At 40.9% G+C, this 21,585-nt stretch overlaps 1 protein-coding gene across 7 annotated transcripts in view; it reads right to left on the reverse strand.

Moving 5' to 3' along the window:
- Window positions 1–21,585, reverse strand: part of LRP1B (LDL receptor related protein 1B) — a 1,334,345-nt gene that overhangs the window by 250,383 nt on the left and 1,062,377 nt on the right. For 6 of the 7 annotated variants that reach the window (XM_075117809.1, XM_075117811.1, XM_075117812.1 and 3 more), the window contains 3 exons: window positions 16,416–16,556; window positions 12,384–12,571; window positions 3,968–4,151 (listed from right to left, as the gene is read on the reverse strand). In XM_075117809.1, coding sequence (XP_074973910.1) covers window positions 3,968–4,151; window positions 12,384–12,571; window positions 16,416–16,556 — 513 coding nt within the window. The remainder of the gene's footprint in view (window positions 1–3,967; window positions 4,152–12,383; window positions 12,572–16,415; window positions 16,557–21,585) is intronic. The other variant, XM_075117808.1, reaches the window with a different exon arrangement.

The following is a 21,585-nucleotide window of genomic DNA, read 5'->3' on the forward strand; positions in this document are numbered from 1 at the left end:
TATAAATCTAACTTTTTAAGCTCCGTATCTTTTGGACTGGACTTAGGATGGTTTTGGCAAGGCTGCTCATTACCAGGTCCTACTGCCAGAGAATCAGGAACTGGATGAGTAAAGAAATGCTCAAACCCTTGCTGAGGATCCTGGAATAGAGGCTGAAGTCTGTCAGAGAGTCTTTGCTGGCCATAACAAGGCCTCAATAATGGGAAGGCCAAATTTTCCTAGAGTAGAAGTCTGCAAAATATCCAGGAGAGTGCAGATTTTTCTGCACAGTCTTTACCTGCACTCCCAGAGAAGTAACCATCCTTCCCATGAGATCCTGGAAGACTTTAAAAATCCTCCGGGGTGGGAGTGAATGGGAGAGATGTTGATTCCAGGGTAACGGCTTCATCTGGTGAGGAAGAAGGAATGTGAGAAGAGGCACTAAAGGCTCCTCTAGTAATTCACCCTCCTCCATGTCAGATTCCATGACAGCGGGTTGAGGGATAGGTGCAGGATACTGAAAAGATGTCTCATACACTGAGAGTCGGGGAGACATTCTCCCAGGAAGTGAATGAGACGGAGGTCTAAAATCCCTTGGTGCAGCCCAAGACCAATATGGCCATGGAGTCATGGGGGACCCCAAGCTGCAACTTTCCTGCATGAGAACCAGACCTTGATCCTTAGACCTGATAATGGAAGATCTAAAGAAAGAGCTGAAGGGTCTTGGAAGACAGACAGGTACTTCCCCTTCCGATCCCATCGAAGATACATAAGCCTCTTCATGGTAGTGGGTAGTTGTTTCCATAGGTGGTGTTGTGGCTGATATGTGGGATACATACCAGGGTCAGTAAAAGATACAGGTTGGAGTGGCCGAAAAGCTGATGAAGTGGTCAGCACCAGCAGTGCTGGAATAAACACAGTCAGTGCTAACTGCATCAACGGAGCTGAATGGATAGTCAGTGCCGGTTGCACCATTGGTGCCAGGCATGTCGATGGTGCCAAGTGAGATATCGGTGCTGGGTGCACTGGCAGAGGGGATTTTGTAGTCAGTATCAGTTCAGGAAATACCAGAGCCAGCTGCAGTAGAGAGGGTCAGGCAGGGAAAAACAAAGAAGTTTCCTTGCTGCTAGGAAGGCCTGAGGAATAGAAGCCACCCCAGTTGAATGTATTAGTTCTGACAGTGCCAACAATGGTGGAGGGTCCAGAGACCAATGGGAAGGCCCTGGAACAGGTGAAGATACTGGCCTCAATGGCCCACATGGAACAACTGAGCACATCGATTTGTGAGGTTTCAAACTGGTACCAGAGGACTTACCCGATGACTGTTTGGGAGAAGACCGAGACTTAGAGGTCTTGTCAGAGTCTGAATGTTTAGATCTCTTCAACCTAGATAAAGAAGAGGAAGCATGACATTCACTCCCAGATTTATGTCTGGAGTCAGAAGAATCTGGAGGAACACTCTGACTTGACCCAGAGTCACTGGGGTCATGATCAGGACTCAGCTCAGATGCAGGTTATGTCACCTCCTTCATGAGGTGATCCTTAAGGCAACAGTCTCTCTAATTCTTAGTGTGGATGGGAAAAGTGGTATAAATGAGACATTTGTCCCTCTCATTTCCCTCACCCAAACAAATCAAACAACTTTTGTGCTTATCCATGACAGGGATAACAGCCCTGCACATGGCACATTGTTTAAAACCAGAGAATCTTTTCATAATAAATCCTCCAGGTGTAATAAATGTATAGCTAAAATAACTACACTGTACTATACTTACTACAAAAACTGTATACAGGTAAGTTTTCAAAAGCTGGCTGACAAAGCTAAAGCCACCAGGAGTTCCAACTCTTGCTTTGGATAGATATAAGGAACTAACAGGGAGCCGACAGACATACTCATTTTATGCCTTCTCTTGAGAGCATGAAGAGAGAGACGGCACATTTGCCTCCCAGTGAAACTGCTGTTCACTGGGCACACAAACATCTACAGTGGGAATGTATATGTGCACAATTACTCGAAGGAGCACAAGCAATTTTCAAATTCTGTGAATAGTTTTTATACTCTAGGTAAGACTAATACCATTAACTGTTAAACTGATAATATATATTTTTTAAGGTTCAGTAAATACTTCTAATGCTGTTTTATCACTATAGAGTATATCATATGCTGCTGCTGCAAACAAAAGGCAATTTGATAGTGGCATATCATTTGAAATTTACAGACATTTTCATAGTGTGAGTAAATCTAAAAAAAATCCCATGTCTCCGACAAAACTAAATTAATTACTATTAGACGTCAATCAGTTTTGTTTTCTCATAGTTTCCCCAGGTTTCTTCATTTTCTCCTGGTTATCCACTGTTTTATCATGCACTGCAGTAAAATCTCACTTTCTGTCTTTATTACTGCTATATTATCAATGAAAGTGTTTGAAGATAAACTGGAGGATAAATAAAGAATAATTAGAAGAATGACAAATATAATTTAACACTTTATATTAACTCTGTATACACTGTGCTAAAATGATGTGCTGTACAGTGGACACCCATTTCAACTATTTTAGCTAATACTTCATACATTCTGCATACATTTCAAACTTAACATAGGACATTCTCCAGTTCTTTGATGGTCTGAGATGTCACCTTCAGGACAGGCTAATTTAGTGTGTTGTGGAGACAGGCTGTTATGGGGGGCTAAAGAGGCCAGGTTAGGATTTCTGGGTGGACTCAAAAGCAGCTGGAAAAGCCTCTCACAGGCTGGGAATGACTCTTACCACAGCCAGCCTTGCTCCAACATGAACAACTGCCAATTTAAGTTTGAGAACTTTTTCATTAACACTTTGAAATCTTTACATATTTCAGCTCCAGAATGTATCTCAGATCCTGTCTCCTATTTTAGGCTCCACTCCTTCCTCTCATCTGACTGCTCTGTGTCCTGTAAATGTGCAAGTGCCCTATAAGGTAAGGGATAGAAGACAAGAAAATCAGATCCCATCTCTCTGCTCTGCCTCTTCAGCTTCCTCTCCCATTATTCATGGAAGCAGCAGGAACAAGGGTCTCAGAGATACAAAGGTCTCACTGAGACAGAAAGTGGCCTACTGTTGGAAAAAAAAACAGGCCTGCAGGGAGTGCAGGCAGGTCAAGAACAGGAGCATATCTGCCTGCTAGGGAGTTAAGAGAATTTCCAGAGGAGGAGCCCAGCAGAGGAGGAATGGAGTGTGCTTTGTTTGTGCATGGGAGATGGCTTGTAACTGGTAGAGTCTCCTACTCCTAATTCCTCCTTGACCTCCTGCTCCTCAGGAAACTGACACTGTGCAATCCTGATGGTTGAAATAAGACAGGAAGGAACACGTATAGGATACAAAGATAGATAATTAAGCTAAGTCCTTATATTTACTGTGCATACCATTTCAAACAGTCCATTTTGCACTACGGCAGGAGATAATGTGATAGTACAATAAGAACAGTGAATTGGGCATTTTTTATGCAAAGATCAGAAACCCCATATAATTTTCTTTTATCCTCTTTTTTTCCATGCTTAACTTATTACGCAGGCTTAATGCATTAATGTCAGCAAGCTATTCTAAAAATTAAAATAAATAAATAAAATAAAATAATGCAGCAGCAGCAGGCTTTTTAATATTGCACACTACATGTTTTATGATTACCATGTGACTGAGCAGCAGGCAATATAAGGTGATGTGGTTTTTTTCCGCTTCTGAAATTTCCCAGTGCCTAGTGCACACTTAATAATTCACAGTATCATAATGAACTGTAATTATCCACATAGAATCCTGTGTGTGGAATACACAATAAAAGTAGAAATTATTCTCACATTCAGACACCTTGCACTGAATTCAGATTTCTGTTTCTGACTGAAAAGGATGCTTTAAACCATCTTTCTAGTCATTACAGAAGCTGAAACACAGATTTCCAAGTTAAAGCTTTTCACAAACAATTTTGGTTATATTTGTGTATAAATAAAATGTGATACCTGAAAGAGATTTACAGCCATTGAGGTTATCAGGTTGTGTTTCATACCCATCTGCACACAAGCATTTGTAAGTTCCATATGTATTGATGCATTGCTGGCTACAGGGAAATCCAGATGAACATTCATCAATGTCTACACATATTTTGCCATCATCCTTGAGCCGGAATCCAGGCCAGCATTTGCACTGGGAAAGAAAAACAAGAACACTCATTTTTTATTATTGTTGGTGTCTTTCTGTTTGGCATAAACTTACTAAGAATAGCTTAAAAATTAGAAATCGAAGACAGAGTAGTCTGGCACCACCAACCTTTCAACAATGACACAACTTTAAAATAATCTTTTTTGACCTACTGTTTTAACTTCAGGTAACTTTCTATGTAACAGGAATTTATCAAATGGCACATTAGAGATGTTTGTTGGAGAACTGTCCTACTGAAGTGAAACTACCAAAATTTGCTTTTTCCAGTTTAACAAAATGTTAGGCCTTCCTCCCTTTCTATTCAACTATGACCATATGACAAAATTAACACTTGTAATGAACAAGAACACTAGAGTGTAAAGTTCTAAAGAAAGTACGGTTACTTACCCTAGTCCTGTGGTTTTTAAAGATGTGCTCAAGATTGGATTCTTTTGGCCAGCAGTGTCCATTTGGGCTGTGATTGTGCCATAGGACCCTTTGTGTTCCCCACTTCCTCACTGCCCAAAAAGATAAAGGACGAACTGCATCCAACTGTCCTTCAATTCCTTCACCAATAAAACATCAGGACTCCATAGCAGTAGGGAAGGAGGGTGGGCTGTGGAATGCATGCGAATGCCACATCTCAGAGAAACAGGTACTATAGGGTAAGTAACTATTCTTTCTTCTTCGATTGACTGTTCCCATGCATTTCACTTCTGGTGACTTGCAAGCAGTGACCCCACAGACAGGAGGCTCATGCTCTGTGTCTATTTAAATAGTGATTGCGGGTCAGCTATGTCAAAGCAAGCATCTCATCTTGATGTCTTGCATAGGAAATAGGGCTTTGTGAAAATATGGACTAATCCCCATGTAACTACCCTTCAAATTTCAGAAATTGGTCAGCTTCCTAGGGAAGGAGGAGAAGCTGCCAGTGATGTGGACTACAACCTGCATGGAAGGATCTAATCTAGGTCACTCACAGCATGATATGATGTAATTAGATATCCATTTAGACAGTTTCTGGGTTGATATTGTCAGACCTTTAATCCTCTCTGTAGACTCTACAAATAGTCTAGGGAAGTTCTTGCATGGTTTTGTCCTATCCAGGTAAAGTGAAAGAGCCCTAATTACATTCACTGTGGGCAGCTTGGCTTCCCCCTGCTTGAAGTATGGCTTGGGAAAGAAAACTGGCAGATGAATCATCTGATTCAAATGAAAGTCAAATGATCTTTGGTAAAAACTTCAGTTGAGGCCTAAGGATCACCTTGTACATAAAGAACACTGTGTAAGGTAAACCAGTCATAAATATCATATTGTTGAAGGCAGGGCCCATTAACTCAGATAAGACTATATTTAGATTCCAGAAAGGAAGGAGGTCATAGATTGTGGGAAACACATGAATCAGGCCCTTTAGAAATCTAGCAATTGTAGGGTGGGAAAAAATGATGTGACCTTGGATGAGGAAAAGGTAAGGTGTTACTGATACTAAGTGCACTCTTATAGAGTTGATGGACAGCCCTGAGTACTTTAGAGATAAAAGGGTAGTCAGGAATCAGGGTATCTGAAGGAAACAGATAGTGTTGTGTGCCCAAATAAAGAATCTATTCTACCTGGCTGAAGAGAATCCTTCCTGTAGGTTGACATAACACACTGCTGTTGTGTTGTCAGTCAGGATTTGTCTATTAGTCCACATAACACAGGAAGAGACACTGTGGAGGCTAGTTATTTATGTAAAGGGCAATCTCTTCTACAGTCTAGAGGCCTTGGGTCTGAAGATGGTCCAGATGAGCTCCCCACCCAAGCATCTGTCTCCAGTATCTTGGTGAAAAGAGGTGGAGAAACGTTTGCAAACCTTGAGAGGGTGTTTCCACCAATTTCACAATGAGGGTACTTCTCAAGGGACCTGAATCCTCATGTCTAATGTTTGTTGGGTAAATATACAAATTTCAACCACCCTTGCATGCAGCATAAGTGAAGTCTGGCTTGCTGCGTGACATACATGCAGAAGGCCACATGACCGAGAAGTCTGAGAAAGACTCTTGCTGAAGATTAAGGGTGAGCATCAGCTGGTTGATGAGATCTACTGTAATATTGAATGTGTCCTGTGGCAGACAGACTCTTGCTTTGTACACTTAGCGCTGCCCCCATGAATTCTATTCTTTGGGTTGGTAATAGTGATTTTTTTTCCTTATTGATCCCAAAACCCAGGGTGGTGAAAGTTGCAGGAACAAGTGAAAGGAGTTGTTCACCTGTTGTGGTGATCTTCCTCCAGTGAGGGAGGAGTTGTTGTTCAACTGTTGAGGTGAGGGATACCTGGATTCCTCACTTTCTTAGTGAGCCACTATGACAGCCAAGCATTTGGTAAACACACTAGTCCTTGGTGCTGTTGAAAGACTGAAGGACAGGATTCTCACTTGGAATCTCAGGTATTTTCTGTTTGCTGGGTGAATTGGTATGTAAATACAAGCATCTTATAAACTGAGAACCATGAACCGGTCCTGGGAAGCTAAGGATGGGATTATAGAGGGTAGAGATACCATGCTGAATTTAAAGCCATGGATGAAGGTGTCGCATCACCTCTAATCCAGGATTAGGCACCAGCCTCCCCGCCCTCCCCCAACACACACACCTTCTTTTGCTGAATTAGAAAATGATGAAAATAAAATACTTCCCTCTGAACTCCAGAGACGGTGTGATTCCAGACCTCCTGAAAATAAAAAAAAGGCAACTGCCAAAGGGGGTGGGGGGAAGAGAAATGGCTCTCAACTATAGCATCAACTTTGCTACCTAGAGTTGGACTCAGAATGAGTGGTTGTACAGAAAGTGACAGGGTCTCCACTGATGAAATCTTCTTTTTTTTCTGGGTGATGCAAGGGTCTTATCTCTATATAATGGAAGGAAAAAGGTCTTTGCATGGAAGGACCTTGTGGTCTGACCTATTTTCTCCTAGGTGTTGGCATATATATGCCCAAGAGGTAAAAAGTAGCTTGCAAATTCTTTAATGCGTGCAAGGCTTCATTAATCTTCTTGTTGAATAGGTCACAGCCTTCAAACGTGAGGTCCTCAATCACCATCTGTACCTTCTTTGGTATTTCTGCAGACTGCAAACATGAAGCCCATGAATGTGTCCACTGATTGTACTGCCATGTCTCATGCATCTAATGCCACCTGAATAGAAGTGCAGGCCACTAGCTGACCCCCAATAAGGTTACCAGATAGCAAGTGTGAAAAATCAGGATGGGGGTGGGGAGTAATAGGACCTACATAAGACAAAGCCCCAAATATCGGGACTGTCCCTATAAAATAGGGACATCTGGTCACCCTAATCCCCGATAATAACAGATTTCAATTCTTCCCTGTTGTTTTGAGTGTAGTTTTTTTTAAAACAAAAGTATGATATCTTGTCCCAATTTAGGTATTCACATTTTGCTAAGAGGGCCCACTAATTAGCAATGCACATCTGGGAATGCAGAAGTGTAGTTCTTCCTGCTGAATAAATCTAATATTTTGGATACTTGTCTTTTAGAGTTGTTTTCAGTGGCTCTTGTTGTTTGGATTCCTAATGAATACCAGCTACTACCACGGATCCTGGGAGTTGGTGAGTGTCGGAATACTCAAAGCCAGCTAAAGGTGGATGATAGTGTCACTCTGCCACAGATAGAGGGGTCTGCCAAAGGTGTTTTGCTGGCATTTGTAGCCCCTCTGTAATTGGAATGGACAATCTTCCAGACACTGGTGTGTATACAATGTCAACCAGCCTGGGCAACTCTCCTGGCACTACTATTTCTACAGAGATTTCCAGGGTATTTGCCAGTTGGCACAGAAGTTCTTGCAATATCTTGTAAACATCTGGCTGATTAGAAGTAGTGGGCACTACTGCCTGTCATAAATATAAAGGGAAGGGTAAACCCCTTTAAAATCCCTCCTGGCCAGAGGAAAAATCCTCTCACCTGTAAAGGGTTAAGAAGCTAAAGGTAACCTCGCTGGCACCTGACCAAAATGACCAATGAGGAGACAAGATACTTTCAAAAGCTGGGAGGAGGAAGAGAAACAAAGGGTCTGTGTCTGTCTGTATGCTGCTTTTGCTGGGGATAGAACAGGAATGGAGTCTTAGAACTTTTAGTAAGTAATCTAGCTAGGTATGTGTTAGATTATGATTTCTTTAAATGGCTGAGAAAGGAACTGTGCAGAATAGAATGACTATTCCTGTCTGTAAAAAGAAAAGGAGTACTTGTGGCACCTTAGAGACTAACCAAGTTATTTGAGCATAAGCTTTCGTGAGCTACAGCTCACTTCATCGGCTGCATACTGTTTTCCACAGTATGCATCCGATGAAGTGAGCTGTAGCTCACAAAAGCTTATGCCTTTTCTTTTTGAGAATACAGACTAACACGGCTGTTACTCTATTCCTGTCTGTGTGTCTTTTTTGTAACTTAAGGTTTTGCCTAGAGGGATTCTCTATGTTTTGAATCTAATTACCCTCTAAGGTATCTACCATCTTGATTTTACAGAGGGGATTTCTTTACTTCTATTAAAAGTCTTCTTGTAAGAAAACTGAATGCTTTTTCATTGTTCTCAGATCCAAGGGTTTGGGTCTGTGGTCACCTATGCAAATTGGTGAGGATTTTTACCAAACCTTTCCCAGGAAGTGGGGTGCAAGGGTTGGGAGGATTTTGGGGGGAAAGGCATGTCCAAACTACGTTTCCCACTAAACCCAGTTAGAGTTTGGTGGTGGCAGTGGAGATCCAGGGACAAAGGATAAAATTAATTTGTACCTTGGGGAAGTTTTAACCTAAGCTGGTGAAAGTAAGCTTAGGAGGTTTTCATGCAGGTGCCCACATCTGTACCCTAGAGTTCAGAGTGGGGGAGGAACCTTGACACTGTCTCATCTGGGGAGGAGGAGGAGATAGCTGCTGAAATTATCTGTTCCTCAGCTTGCAGGTGTTGGTCTTCACTTTCCTGCTTTTCTTGCTGAACAGAGTGAGTGAGTGCCACCTCTGCCTCTTGAATAACCCTACGGGATTTTGCAGAGGAGGAAGGTCTAGGTAAAGGTTGGTTTTCTTGCTGGCTGCATGCCCCAAGAAGCTCAGTAGGGCCATGATTTAACGTTATAGGAGTAAGGGACTGTGGGCATTGTGGGGGATGTACCAATGATGAGTGCTTTTCCTTAGATCCCCTGTGTCCACGCCTGTAGTATTTGGTCCTAAACTCTGCCCAACCAGGGGAGGTCTTATGAATGGGATTGAAGTGAGTGAGTAGAGGATGCCTCCCTGCTGTGCTCCAAAGGGAAGAAAGAAATGGAATACTTCTCCTCTAGAGGCCAGGGTCTCAGGCGAACTACAGTGTCACCCAGACTTGATGCTGAAGAGGTGCTTGGTACAGTAATGGTGGTAGCATTCAGTACTATAGACAGCACTTTGTGGTACAATGGTAGATACTCAGGCTGTGCAGTCACCTTACAAAGTTCAGTGTTGACAAAGTTGGTGCTGAGAGCAAGTGTACTGGGATTATGGGTACTGGGTGTATGATGTCAGTACTGAGGGGTCAGGAACAAAGGAGGTAGAGAGCACAGTTCAAGACAGTACTATTGCTAGGTGACCAGGCTCTGTCAGACTATCAGAGTTACGTGATTTAGACTGTGAACTGCTATTTATTGAGCACCTTCAGGTGATCTATGCCCCTTTTTACTAGAATGTGAGGAAGTTGACCTGGATTTATGCTCTTTAAAGGAACGGTGTTTCTTCGTACTATTTTAGCTGACTGAATGGAGGAGGACTTAGTTGATTTGCCTTTCTTTCATCAGAAAGAGCAGGAATTCAGACTTGAGTCACAGAAACACTTAGGGATGAAGCCTGTTCAGGCCTGGTTGCGTCTTTTACTCAGGATCTGAGGCAGCTCTCTTCAAGTTCTCCAGGAATAATGGTTTAAGTCAAGCTTCTCTTATCTTTTGAGTTATTTTCAATAAGAAATGACAAATGGAACACCAATTGGGGATATACCCTTCCTGAAGCAAAATACAAAATGCACTATGAGTTCCCACCATGCACCAGAATAGTCACAATACAAGAAAGGTAGCCATGTTAGTCTGTATCAGCAAAAACAATGAGGAGTACTTGTGGCACCTTATAGGCTAACAAATTTATGTGGGCATAAGCTTTCATGGGCTAAAACACATTAAGTGGGATTCAATAGGGGCCACACTTCTTCCTGGCATGGAGATGCCACTGCCTCCCTTTCCCTCCTCTTCTAACTGGGGGTTGCCATCTCTCCCCTTGTGATTTTTTTCTTTAGCTCTCTAACAAAAAGAAAATGTCTCAAACATTTTAAGGTAAAACAACTGTCCTAACAAAGAATCCTTTAACCTCACTTGGCCTTTACTGGGACACAATTTCCTTCAACCCATCCCCAGGTTCAACAGTTTATCAGCAGCAAATGTTTCCGTTTCTACTCAGTGCAGTGGTTTCTGCACCATCACTCTATGTAGCAATGCAAGGATGTCGGGAAGCCTTGGACTCCAACTCCTTGACTCTGAGTGAAGTAGCTCTCTACTTCAGACATCAAGCTCTGCTTCAGACTCCAGGGCTACTTCCTGCAATTGACTGGTTTGCCTTTTAGGCCCTCACAATAGCACCTTCTCAGACAGTCGTACACTGCTTCTTCCTAGGCCTTCCCCAGGACTCTTCAGGTTAAACTCTTGCTCTTCCCCAGGCCTTTCCCAGATCCCCTTTGAAGAGGTTAGCCGCAGGTCTTCTGCACCCTTAGTCTCTCCCTACTGAGTGCAGACTGTCTCTATGGATAGGTGCTATTTGCTTTCCTTTAATCACATGACCCTTCACAGTCATGTTCTCCCCAAATTCTCAATCCCATGATTTCAGAGGTAAATCTGGCACAGGTAAAACTAGTTCTATCTCCCTTAAAGGGGCCATCTTATCCTGTGACATGAGATTTCCCTGCCAGAAGATATCTGTTGATGCCTCAGGCTTATGACTATAAACTTCATTTCACATGGCAAGCACTTCCCAAGTGGTGGAGAGGCGGCTATCTGAATTTAGCAGATCCCCAAAGGTTAAAGATTAGAATTTTCAGGTGGCCAAGAGTCTTTCAGTTTTGAACTCCATTCTCTTGTTTATGCGTGAAATCACATATGACATAATCTGCTTGACTTCTGTAGCATGTCTGCCACAGTGGCAGGAAAATGATTCCTGTGACTAAAACAATAGACAGAAGAACCCTCCTCCAACCACAGAAAAACAGCCTGACCATTCAACGGAGGATTTTCTTTTCCATAAGGAGTTGGAGACGCTCTAAAATTCCTTAGCTGATTCAGAGAACCAAGGTCTACCTTATGAGTGGCCCCAAGTTCGCAGTTCAACAGGAGCTGATTCAAGTAGAGAAGAACCTACCATCCACGGAAAAGGGAATGAAACTAATTCAATAAGGCAGACTTGTCATTATAAAACAAGAGGAAACAAACTTGGGAATCCATTCAAATGTTAAACAATCATTCTGAAGGTACAAAGGTCCAGGTGGAGTCCCACCATTGGGGAAGAATGAAGAATTTCTTGGAATTTGGGCCAAAATAACATTCAACCAATGGGTCCTAGACATGGAAGTCTAAAGATATATAATTAAGTTTATCAAATGCACCAGCATCTTGTTCATGCTATTAATGAGCAAAGTTGCGTGCACACAAATGGAGGGCACATTTTGAAATTTTGTCCATTAACAGTGCGTTGTTCAATTTTTCTTTGTTAATGGAGTCACTATTTCAATCAACTTGGGAAAAGTTTACTATTTGTATTATTTACTATTGGAGGCATGGTCTTATAAGCAATTCTCAGATCATTTGTGTTTTTTGTACATCAGCATGATTTGTTTGGGTTTTTGTAATTGCTGTATCTTTTGGACTTTTGTTATTGTAGGTTCATCTTCATCACCTTTTAAGTAAAATATTCAAGTATTAGATTTTACAAGTATATAGAAATAAATGTTGAAATTACTTCATGTACCTTTTTCCATTGTTTATAAGTTGAATTTAAGCTCCTGCTTTTTACACAAATGATGGTCATTTGCATACCTCATATATTGATTTGCATAGGTTTGTGATTTTGAGGAGCTTACTTGTTTAAAAGCTAGTACCACATTCTGAAGTTCTACTACATAGTTATGTGGTTTAAACAATCATACTTAAGGATTAAAAACTTATATTATACTATATTACACACCATGACTACCAACCTTGTACCCAACAGGAAGATCCTGACAATCTTGAGAACAGCCACTGACTTTCTTACTCAAGCATTCATTGATATGGCAGTTTCTCTCATCAGATCCATCACCACAGTCCTCTTTATTGTCACAGACCTCTATTTGAGGAATGCATTTGCCATTTTTGCAAATGAAAAAAGAACTGTTGCACGACTGTTCTGGAAAAAATAAAATAAAATAAAATAAAATAAAACAAATGAACAACATGTCAGCGGTTCTCATACTTTTCCCATAGTGTGACCCAGCTCTGATAGACTTTTTCATAGACCAACTCCAAACTGTGGGGACCAGATTTTCTTGTGTTTGTGACTGATCTCATAAGAGTGCTTGCATGACAACAGTAGTTGCTTATATGAAAAAGTTACATGTGTAAATTTTATTTTAGTTTTAGATATCTATATTAAGATAAGTGTTTACTCCTTTCTGAAAAAAGTGAATCATATTGTCTATTCTTCATTTCATCTTCCCCTTTCATCAGTTTGGTTTTGCTTAACTGGAAATAATAAGAACAAGCATCATGTGATCAGCATCACCTCTCTGCAGACCACCAGTGAAAAATCCATAAACTATATATTGGAAACTATGCACAAGGGGGAAAAAAGCTATAGTACAGCAAATTAACTGCCCTGTGTATATTAAAAATATCACTCACCTCATATAGTCTTTTTGGAAAAACACTGGAAAAAATCATAATACATTTGTAGAGCTATCTAACATTGGAGATTATTTTTGGTAGCAATGGAGAACTATGTCATAGTAAAATCCTCTAATAGGATCCTCCCCCCCCCAAAAAAAAAACCCTGGCTATCTAAAGCCTAATTTTGAAAATTTAAGAGGAAACCTAGATGGTTCAGGAGCATACAGACATGTGATAACTTAACTGTGTACCATAAAAGCTATGAAAATATGAAAAATAACTATGATGCAAGGTACACAAAATTGAGGAGGCACTGACATATAGGGAGCACTAATAAGATTTTTCACTAGCATCCAAGTCATATGCCTCTAAAAAGTAATACATGTTCAACTAAAAAACATAAAAATGGCAATATTGGGTCAGATCAATAGTCCATCTAGCTTGGCACCCTGTCTTCCAACAGTGGCCAGTGCCAGATGCATCAGAGGGAATGAGCAGAACAGGGCAATTACTGAGTGATCCATCCCTTGTCATCCAGTTCCAGATTCTGGCAGTCAGAGGTTTAGAGATACCAAAAGCATCGGGTTGCATCCCTGACCATCATGGCTATATTCCATGAATTTATCTGACTCTTTTTTTAACCCAATTATACTTTTAGCCTCTCACAATGGGTTGACTGTGCATTGTGTGAAGAAGTACCTCCTTATGTTTGTTTTAAACCTGCAGCCTATTAATTTCACTGGGTGACCCCTAGTTCTTGTGTTATGTGACGGGGAGAATTACACTGCCTTATTCACTTTCTCCATACCATTCATGATTTTATACACCTCTATATTATCCCCCTTAGTCATCTCTCCTCTAAGCTGAGCAGTCTCAGTCCTTTTAATCTCTCCTCACATAGAAGCTGTTCCTTACACCTGTTCATTTTTGTTTGCCCTTCTCTGTACTTTTTCCAATTCTAATATATCTTTTTGAGATGGGATGACCAAAACTGCATGCAGTATTCAAGGTGTGGGCATACCAGAGCTTTATATAGTGGCATTATGATATTTTCTCTCTCTTTCCTAACAGTTCCTAACATTTTGAACTGTTGCTGCACACTGAACAGATGTTTTCAGAGAACTATCCATGATTACTGCAAGATCTTTCTTCGGTGTAATAAGTAATTTAGACCTCATCATTTTAAATGTATAATTGGGATTATTTTTTTCTAATGTGCACTACTTTGCACTTATCAACATAGAATGTATCTGTATTTTATCATCCAGTCACCTAGTTTAGTGAGATCTCTTTGTTACTCTTTGCAGTCAGCTTTGGACTTAACTAACTTGAGTAATTTTTTTATCGTCTGCAAATTTTGCATCCTCACTGTTCACCCCCTTTCCAGATCATTTATGAATATGTTGAACAGCACAGGTCCCAGTACAGATCTGTATGGGACCCTGATATTTACCTCTTTCCATTGTGAAAACTTACCATTTATTCTTACCCTTTGTTTCCTATCTTTTAACCAGTTACTGATCCATGAGAGGATTTTCCCTCTTATCCCATGAGTCCTTACTTTGCTTAAGAGCCCTTGTTGAGGGACCTTGTCAAAGGCTTTCTGAAAGTCCAAGTACACTATATCGACTGGATCACCCTTATCCACATGCTTGTTGACTCCCTCACAGAATTCTAATAGGTTGGTGAGGCATGACTTCCCTTTACAAAAGCCGTACTGACTCTTCCTCAAGATATTGTGTCTGATAATTTTGTCCTTTACTATAGTTAAGTTTATCAGCTTGTACTGAAGTTAAGCTTATCTTCCTGTAATTGCCAGGATCACCACTGGAGCTCTTTTAAAAAATGTGTGTTACATTAGCTATCCCTCAGTCACCTAATACAGAGGCTGCTTTAAGCGATAGGTTACATACCACACTTAAGTGGTTTATAGATTATCTGGAACTTTCTCAGGGCCTCCATCATGCATGCTGTATGACACCCATGTTTCCCATGGGTATGTCTACACAGCAAAAAAACAAAACAAAAAACCCCACAGCAGTGAGTATCAGATCCTGGGTCAACTGACTTTAGGCATGTGGAGTTTGTGCTGCTGGGACAAAAATAGCAGTGTAGGCATTTTCTGTGACCTTCCCCCCTGAACTGGGTTTCAGAACCCAGGCTCCAGTGTGAGCCCAAACGTCTACACTGCTATTTTTAGCCCTGCAATACGCAAATCAGTTGACCTGAGCTCTGTGATCTGGAACCACAGGGGGGTTTCTGCTGTGTAGACGTACCCTTTATCTTGTATTAAGTACTTAGGCTGAGCCAGCATGGTGACCAGTAACAGCAGCTAGTATAACTTGAGAAACGCCTTAGGATTTGAAATCTCTGCAGCAATATGTGATTAAATATTAAAATTACTATTGTACATGGTAGTGGAAACAAATGGTAATTAATATTTATTGCTTAAATATCAATATTCAACATGGTTCAACATTCCAGGCCCAATCTTGATCCTGATAAAGAAAATGGGAATTTTACCATTGACTTTAACAGAAACAGGATTACACCGTTATGATCAGCTCCTAGTTTTAAATAAATGTGCACATTCACACCCTCACAGAACAAATTTCTGCACCTGTGCTTAGCAATCCTAATTTAGCAACAGAATCTTAAATAGTGAATCTTCGGATCCACATACTATGGTATTGTCTTGCAGACAATGCATGATCCTCATGAAAGCTTGTATAATGGGCTACATTAATGCCTTAATGGAGTGATAAGGTGTGAGTGGCAGAACTGTTCACATATAGCTCTCCCCTTGCAAAACGACATGGAATAGTCCACTACCTCCAGAAGAGGATAAATTTGCACAATAGAAACAATTAAGCTTCAGTGGCATTGATAAAAGGAGTGGAACACATTTACATTTTGTGACTAATAAAAGTGGAGAGAACTTTAAAATGGCGTGAAGCTGAGAAATCCAACATATCTCCATTCTGGTTTGGTCAGAGCTAATCCTGTGTTATTGGAATGTACTGTTATGTCTGCTCTCCCTGCTTGCAAAATTATGGAGCGAGCAGGTCAGGTCCTATAAACTTGGATAGTAACTATTGTAATGTTGTCTAGTCTATACTAGCTGGAAACACATGTGTAAACAAACTACAAGCTCCCCTGAGCCATCTGGTGTGGCTAGCTTAATTTTATCAGCTGAGACTGATAAACTACAGGAATGACAAATTACAACTCCATCCTCCTCACAGGATGAATGAAGCATTAAAAAGACAGGACTGTACAGTTATTAGTATTATAGTCTTTCTATCTACAATTCTAAATTAAGTTTGTTGGGAAAAAATACATATATGTGATTTAAAAAAATGAACCTGAACTTTTGCACTTTATGTTTATAGGAGCTTCATCAGAATGATCTGAGCAGTCAAAGTCCCCATCACATTGCCACTGAGAATTTGAGAGACACCTTCCATCAGCACAACTGAATTCTCCAGGATTACAGTGACGATACCCTAGAAACAGAGTAATCAAAGCTTTACTGATTCATACTTTGCATATGCGTATATTGTCACATAATTTCATAACAGTCTATACAAGTAAACAAATGTATCTCTATATAGAGAGAGATACAGAAAGATAAATATGCATATACATGTGCATCTCAAAAGACAGACTCCTTAAAAAGACGAAATCCTCAGTGCAGTTCTGGAAACTGCATAAGATTATTTTCTGAGAGGTTCAAATAGATTCTTGCCAGAGAAAAGGACAACATCTAGAATTTGCTCCTTAGAAGGGAGTCTCTGCCAGAGTTTAATAAAAAAAATCCAGAAATGGCAAAAACTGAAAAGTCAAATAAAAATTTTCTTTCCTTGCAATTTTAAAACATAATGGTCAGGTTTTTTCAGTGGAAAAATCACCATTTTGCTGCAAGAAACCAAATCAAATGGATGAAATTCATGTTCTTTTCCGAAACAGTAGAATTTTGCCATTTTTGTACAAAGCATGTTTCATTGCGGGGGGGGGGGGGGGAAGAGGAGGATTATCTTGGAGTGCATGCATACTCATGAAAATATTACGCTATGCATGTGAGAAAGAATGAAGTCAAAATTGCCCTGCAGCTGTTTTTCCTGCCTTTTTGAATGTTCACATTCCAACAGATTTTTCCAGCAAAAAATGAAATTTTTGAAGTTTTAAAAATATGACTTGCTCTTTCTGAGGAGCAAATCCAAGATGATGGTTGTTTCTGAAGCTTTGTTTCATGTACATTAGCATTAGCAGAGCTACCTTACCAGATGGAGAAATAAAATACCAGCTAATTTTCCTTTAGTTATTCTACACAATTTGGGTCTAGCTCTTCCCTGCCAGCAGATGGAATCAGAGCACTTGACCTTCTGAGATGAGACACCCCTCTACCTTATTCTCTCAGTATCCTCCATTGACACTTTGAGTGGAGTTAATGTACCACCGGAATCATAAAACATAACTATCTTTTATCTAACTTGTAATATTTATATAACTTGTAATAAGCCAGAGTAACTCAACAGGGAACCTTCATAAAGATTAACTTTTTAAAAATAGACTTTCCTTAATTCTATCTTTCAATCAAATGCAACCTCCCTTCACATATTAATTACTCATGTTGGGCCAGGCCTCAGCTACATCGTGTTTGATGTTTTGCAGAGGCTGTCTCAGCAAAAGCCTCCAATTCCCATCTGTAGTGTCTGGCAAAGACATGCATTTAAAACCAGGTCAATCTAGATCTGACACAGGTGCTTCTGCTCTCTCTATGATGCTCCTATAATCTGGTTGAATAGGCTTTGAAGAAATGTGGAAGAAATGTGGAAAATGTGGAAGATCTAAAATTGGATCTTCTTTTGTATTTCTAAATAAACTTCACCAATCAGTTACTCTAGTTAAGTAGAAATGGTTAACTCTCATGCTCCTTTTCTTTTGGGGAAGATCTCATGGAGAACAAAGCATTTCTCTGCATACTCTCCTGGGGACATCTCGTATAAGATTTGCTCAACAGAGAGTCTGAAATTCCCATATTCTTATGGACAAATAAATAATCACTAAGAATGAGCCTTGAAGGAATAAATTAGGATTATAAAATGGAACAGAATCCATATTGAAACAGTTATCAAAGACTAATAGAATAGTAAAAATATTAAGAGAATTCAGACCCAAATTCAGATGCAAAAGAGGACTAGATCATCTGAGCATTGGCCTCATTTTGGTAATTGCCTTGAGGACTTCCACCATATCTGAATATGAGCTAACCAGAAATGATAGACTCTAACTATATATGCAGCAAATTGTACAAATTGCAGCTTCAGTGAAATAGACTCTTTTATCTAAACAAACTCAGGAAATAATCAGGATATCTACTATCTTGGCCTTGAGGTATACCAAGAAGAAAAGTCCCTCCCCCCCCCCAATTCTAAAGTGGGTGAAGTGCCTTGACTGCAACATTACCTTTTCTGAATAAGTTTCATCTTAGATTTTTAATGCCAAGAGGCAGGATATAAGCAATACATTGAGATGGGTTTTCATGATAAACTGGGTTCTAGATCAAGAAGTTCTCTGTTGCTGGGCACCTTAGTTGGCCTGGCAGGCAGAGGTGACCTGCTCTGGCTATACTGTCTGCCATGGCTAGTTGAGACTGTTACAGTATATCATAGAAAGGTAGGCATGCAATGCATCTTGATAGGTCATCTAGTCCAGTTCCTTGCAGGGAAGCAGGGCTATGTATTAACTAGATCATCCTTGACAGATATTTGTCTAACCTGTTCTTATAGACCTCCAAATGCTAGAGATTCCACAACACCACTAGGTAATTTGTTCCAGTGCTTAACTTCCCTTACAGTTAGGAAGTTTTTCCCAATGTCTAACCTAAATCTCCCTTGCTACAATTTAAGTCCATTCTTGTTCTGCTGTCAGTGGTTAGGAGAACAATTTATATAACCATTTATGTGCTTAAAGGCTGTTATCCTGTCCCCCATCAGTTGACTCTTCTCCAGTCTAAACCTTTATTCATTTTTGTTGCTCTCTTCTAGACTTTCTCCAATTTGTCCATATGTTTCCCAAGGTGTGATGCCCAGAACTGGTCACAATACTCCAGCTGAGATCTAATCAGCTTGGAGTAGAGCCAAAAAAATTACTTCTTGTGTCTTGCTTACAGCACTCCTGCTAATACATCCCATTTGGCGTGGTTTGAGCATTAGCTGCCAGTGAGTCCTGATGTGTGTTATGAGGCTGTGCCTGTCAGCACTGAACCTTATTATACAGCATGAGTTCCTACATACAGTCTCATTGTTCCCAGCACATCAATTTAACGTGCCCTAGTGTGTGGTACTAGTACCGGAGCAATGTAGATGGGAGCTGTAGGGAAAAATGGTAACTTGTTCCCATGGTTCCTGCACTTGAAATCAATGAACCTGGGCATGCAAACTTGGAATCTTCTTAAAAAGAGTGTCTATTCTGGCTGTTTATTCTCCCTTTTCCTGAACAAGGTTATAAGGGCACAAAAGGAGGAGAAGCCATAATTATCCTGCCTCATGGCTCCTGATTGGCTCCCCACCCTATGTAAACCAAAGGGACATTCCAGGAAGTGTCCAGGCAACAGCGTGGATTTCCTATATCGGCCATGACCATTCTTAAACTCCTGGCTTCAAACTTGGCTTGATTTGGACCTTGCCTTCTTGATCCAGACTCTGAAATCTGCCTCAGACTCTGATCCTTGGCATTGACCCTGGCATATGGAACTTGACTGTCAACCCCTCTGCAACTGTCAGACTCAGGTTTGACCCTCCTCTGACCTTTGGTGCTGACTGGCCTTGTCAGGATCCTGACACTTGCTCAGGAGGTCATTAATGGCTGTCAGTGACAAGTTGTTCTGGACCTGGACTCTGCTGGCATGGTGCCTTCTCAGTGCAATAGTGCTGAGAATATCGATAACACTAGCACCATCCCCTGCCACGTGAAGGTCCTCCTGACTTCAGTTCCAGTGACAATTAATGTTGAGCCTATTTGATATATTGATTCCTCTGATCATTGGCACTGGACCAGTGCTGTTGCAACTGTGGTGCTAAGCCTCTACAATGAATCAGCACAACTTATTGTCAAAACCCCGTCTGTCTGGCACGCTGGGGCTAGCAATCATCATTGCCATGGTTGTGGCACCCACACATACTGGTGCATGAGCACCAGTATTTGTAGAGTATTGCACCTAGATTTTCATCTCCATTAGATTTATAGGGCACGGAGTGCATTATGGGTTGCTAAAGTGGCCATTGCCATTATTTCAAAACATCTGTAGGGACAGCTTTAAAACATGTGTTCACTGGTAATCTTGAATATATTTTTGTCCAGCTTATGTAGCTCCTCAGAGCATCCAATTTGAAATAAACTTAGAGTATCAGCATCTCTTTGAACTTCCAAGTGGTGACAATAAGGAATTCTAAAGTGCTGCATGGAATGACTTCTCAAGTTATCCCTCAATACAGCCTTGAAGTGCCATGGAACATCTTCAAAGTGCCAAAGCTTCATAAAAATAATATCAGGACTGGTTTATTATGCCAATCTGGATGGCAGATAGAATTGGAATATATATATATATATATATATACACACACACACGTCAAGTGCACCAAAAGCTTTTAAAGTTCTCCTGGATTGGAATAATGCCTTCAAGCAAGATTCTCCTTCAGTAATAAGAAAAAGAAAAGCCTGGGAAACAAGCAGGGAGAACTGGAGGTCCTGGCAAAGTCAGGGAATTATGATGTGATTGGAATAACGGAGACTTGGTGGGATAACTTGCATAACTGGAATACTTTCATGGATGGGTATAAACTGTTCAGGAAGGATAGGGAGGCCAGAAAAGGTGGGGGAGTTGCACTGCATGTAAGGGAACAGTATGACTGCTCAGAGCTCAAGTATGAAACTGCAGAAAAACCTGAGAGTCTCTGGATTGAGTTTAGAAGCCTGAGCAACAAGGGTGATGTCGTGGTGGGAGTCTGCTATAGACCACCGGACCAGGTGGATGAGGTGGACGAGGCTTTCTTCCGGCAAGTCGCAGAAGCTACTAGATCGCACGCCCTGGTTCTCATGGGCGACTTCAATCATCCTGATATCTGCTGGGAGAGCAATACAGTGGTGCACAGACAATCCAGGAAGTTTTTGGAAACTGTAGGGGACAATTTCCTGGTGCAAGTGCTGGCGGAACCAACTAGGGGCAGAGCTCTTCTTGACCTGCTGCTCACAAACCGGGAAGAATTAGTAAGGGAAGCAAAAGTGGATGGGAACCTGGAGGCAGTGACCATGAGATGGTTGAGTTCAGGATCCTGACACAAGGAAGAAAGGAAAACAGCGGAATACAGACCCTGGACTTCAGAAAAGCAGACTTTGACTCCCTCAGGGAACTGATGGGCAGGATCCCCTGGGAGATAACATGAGGGGGAAAGGAGTCCAGGAGAGCTGGCTGTATTTTAAAGAATCCTTATGGAGGTTACAGGGACAAACCATCCCGATGTGTAGAAAGAA

Source organism: Caretta caretta, chromosome 11 (assembly GCF_965140235.1).
Source record: "Caretta caretta isolate rCarCar2 chromosome 11, rCarCar1.hap1, whole genome shotgun sequence".
NCBI classification, from domain to species: domain Eukaryota; kingdom Metazoa; phylum Chordata; order Testudines; family Cheloniidae; genus Caretta; species Caretta caretta.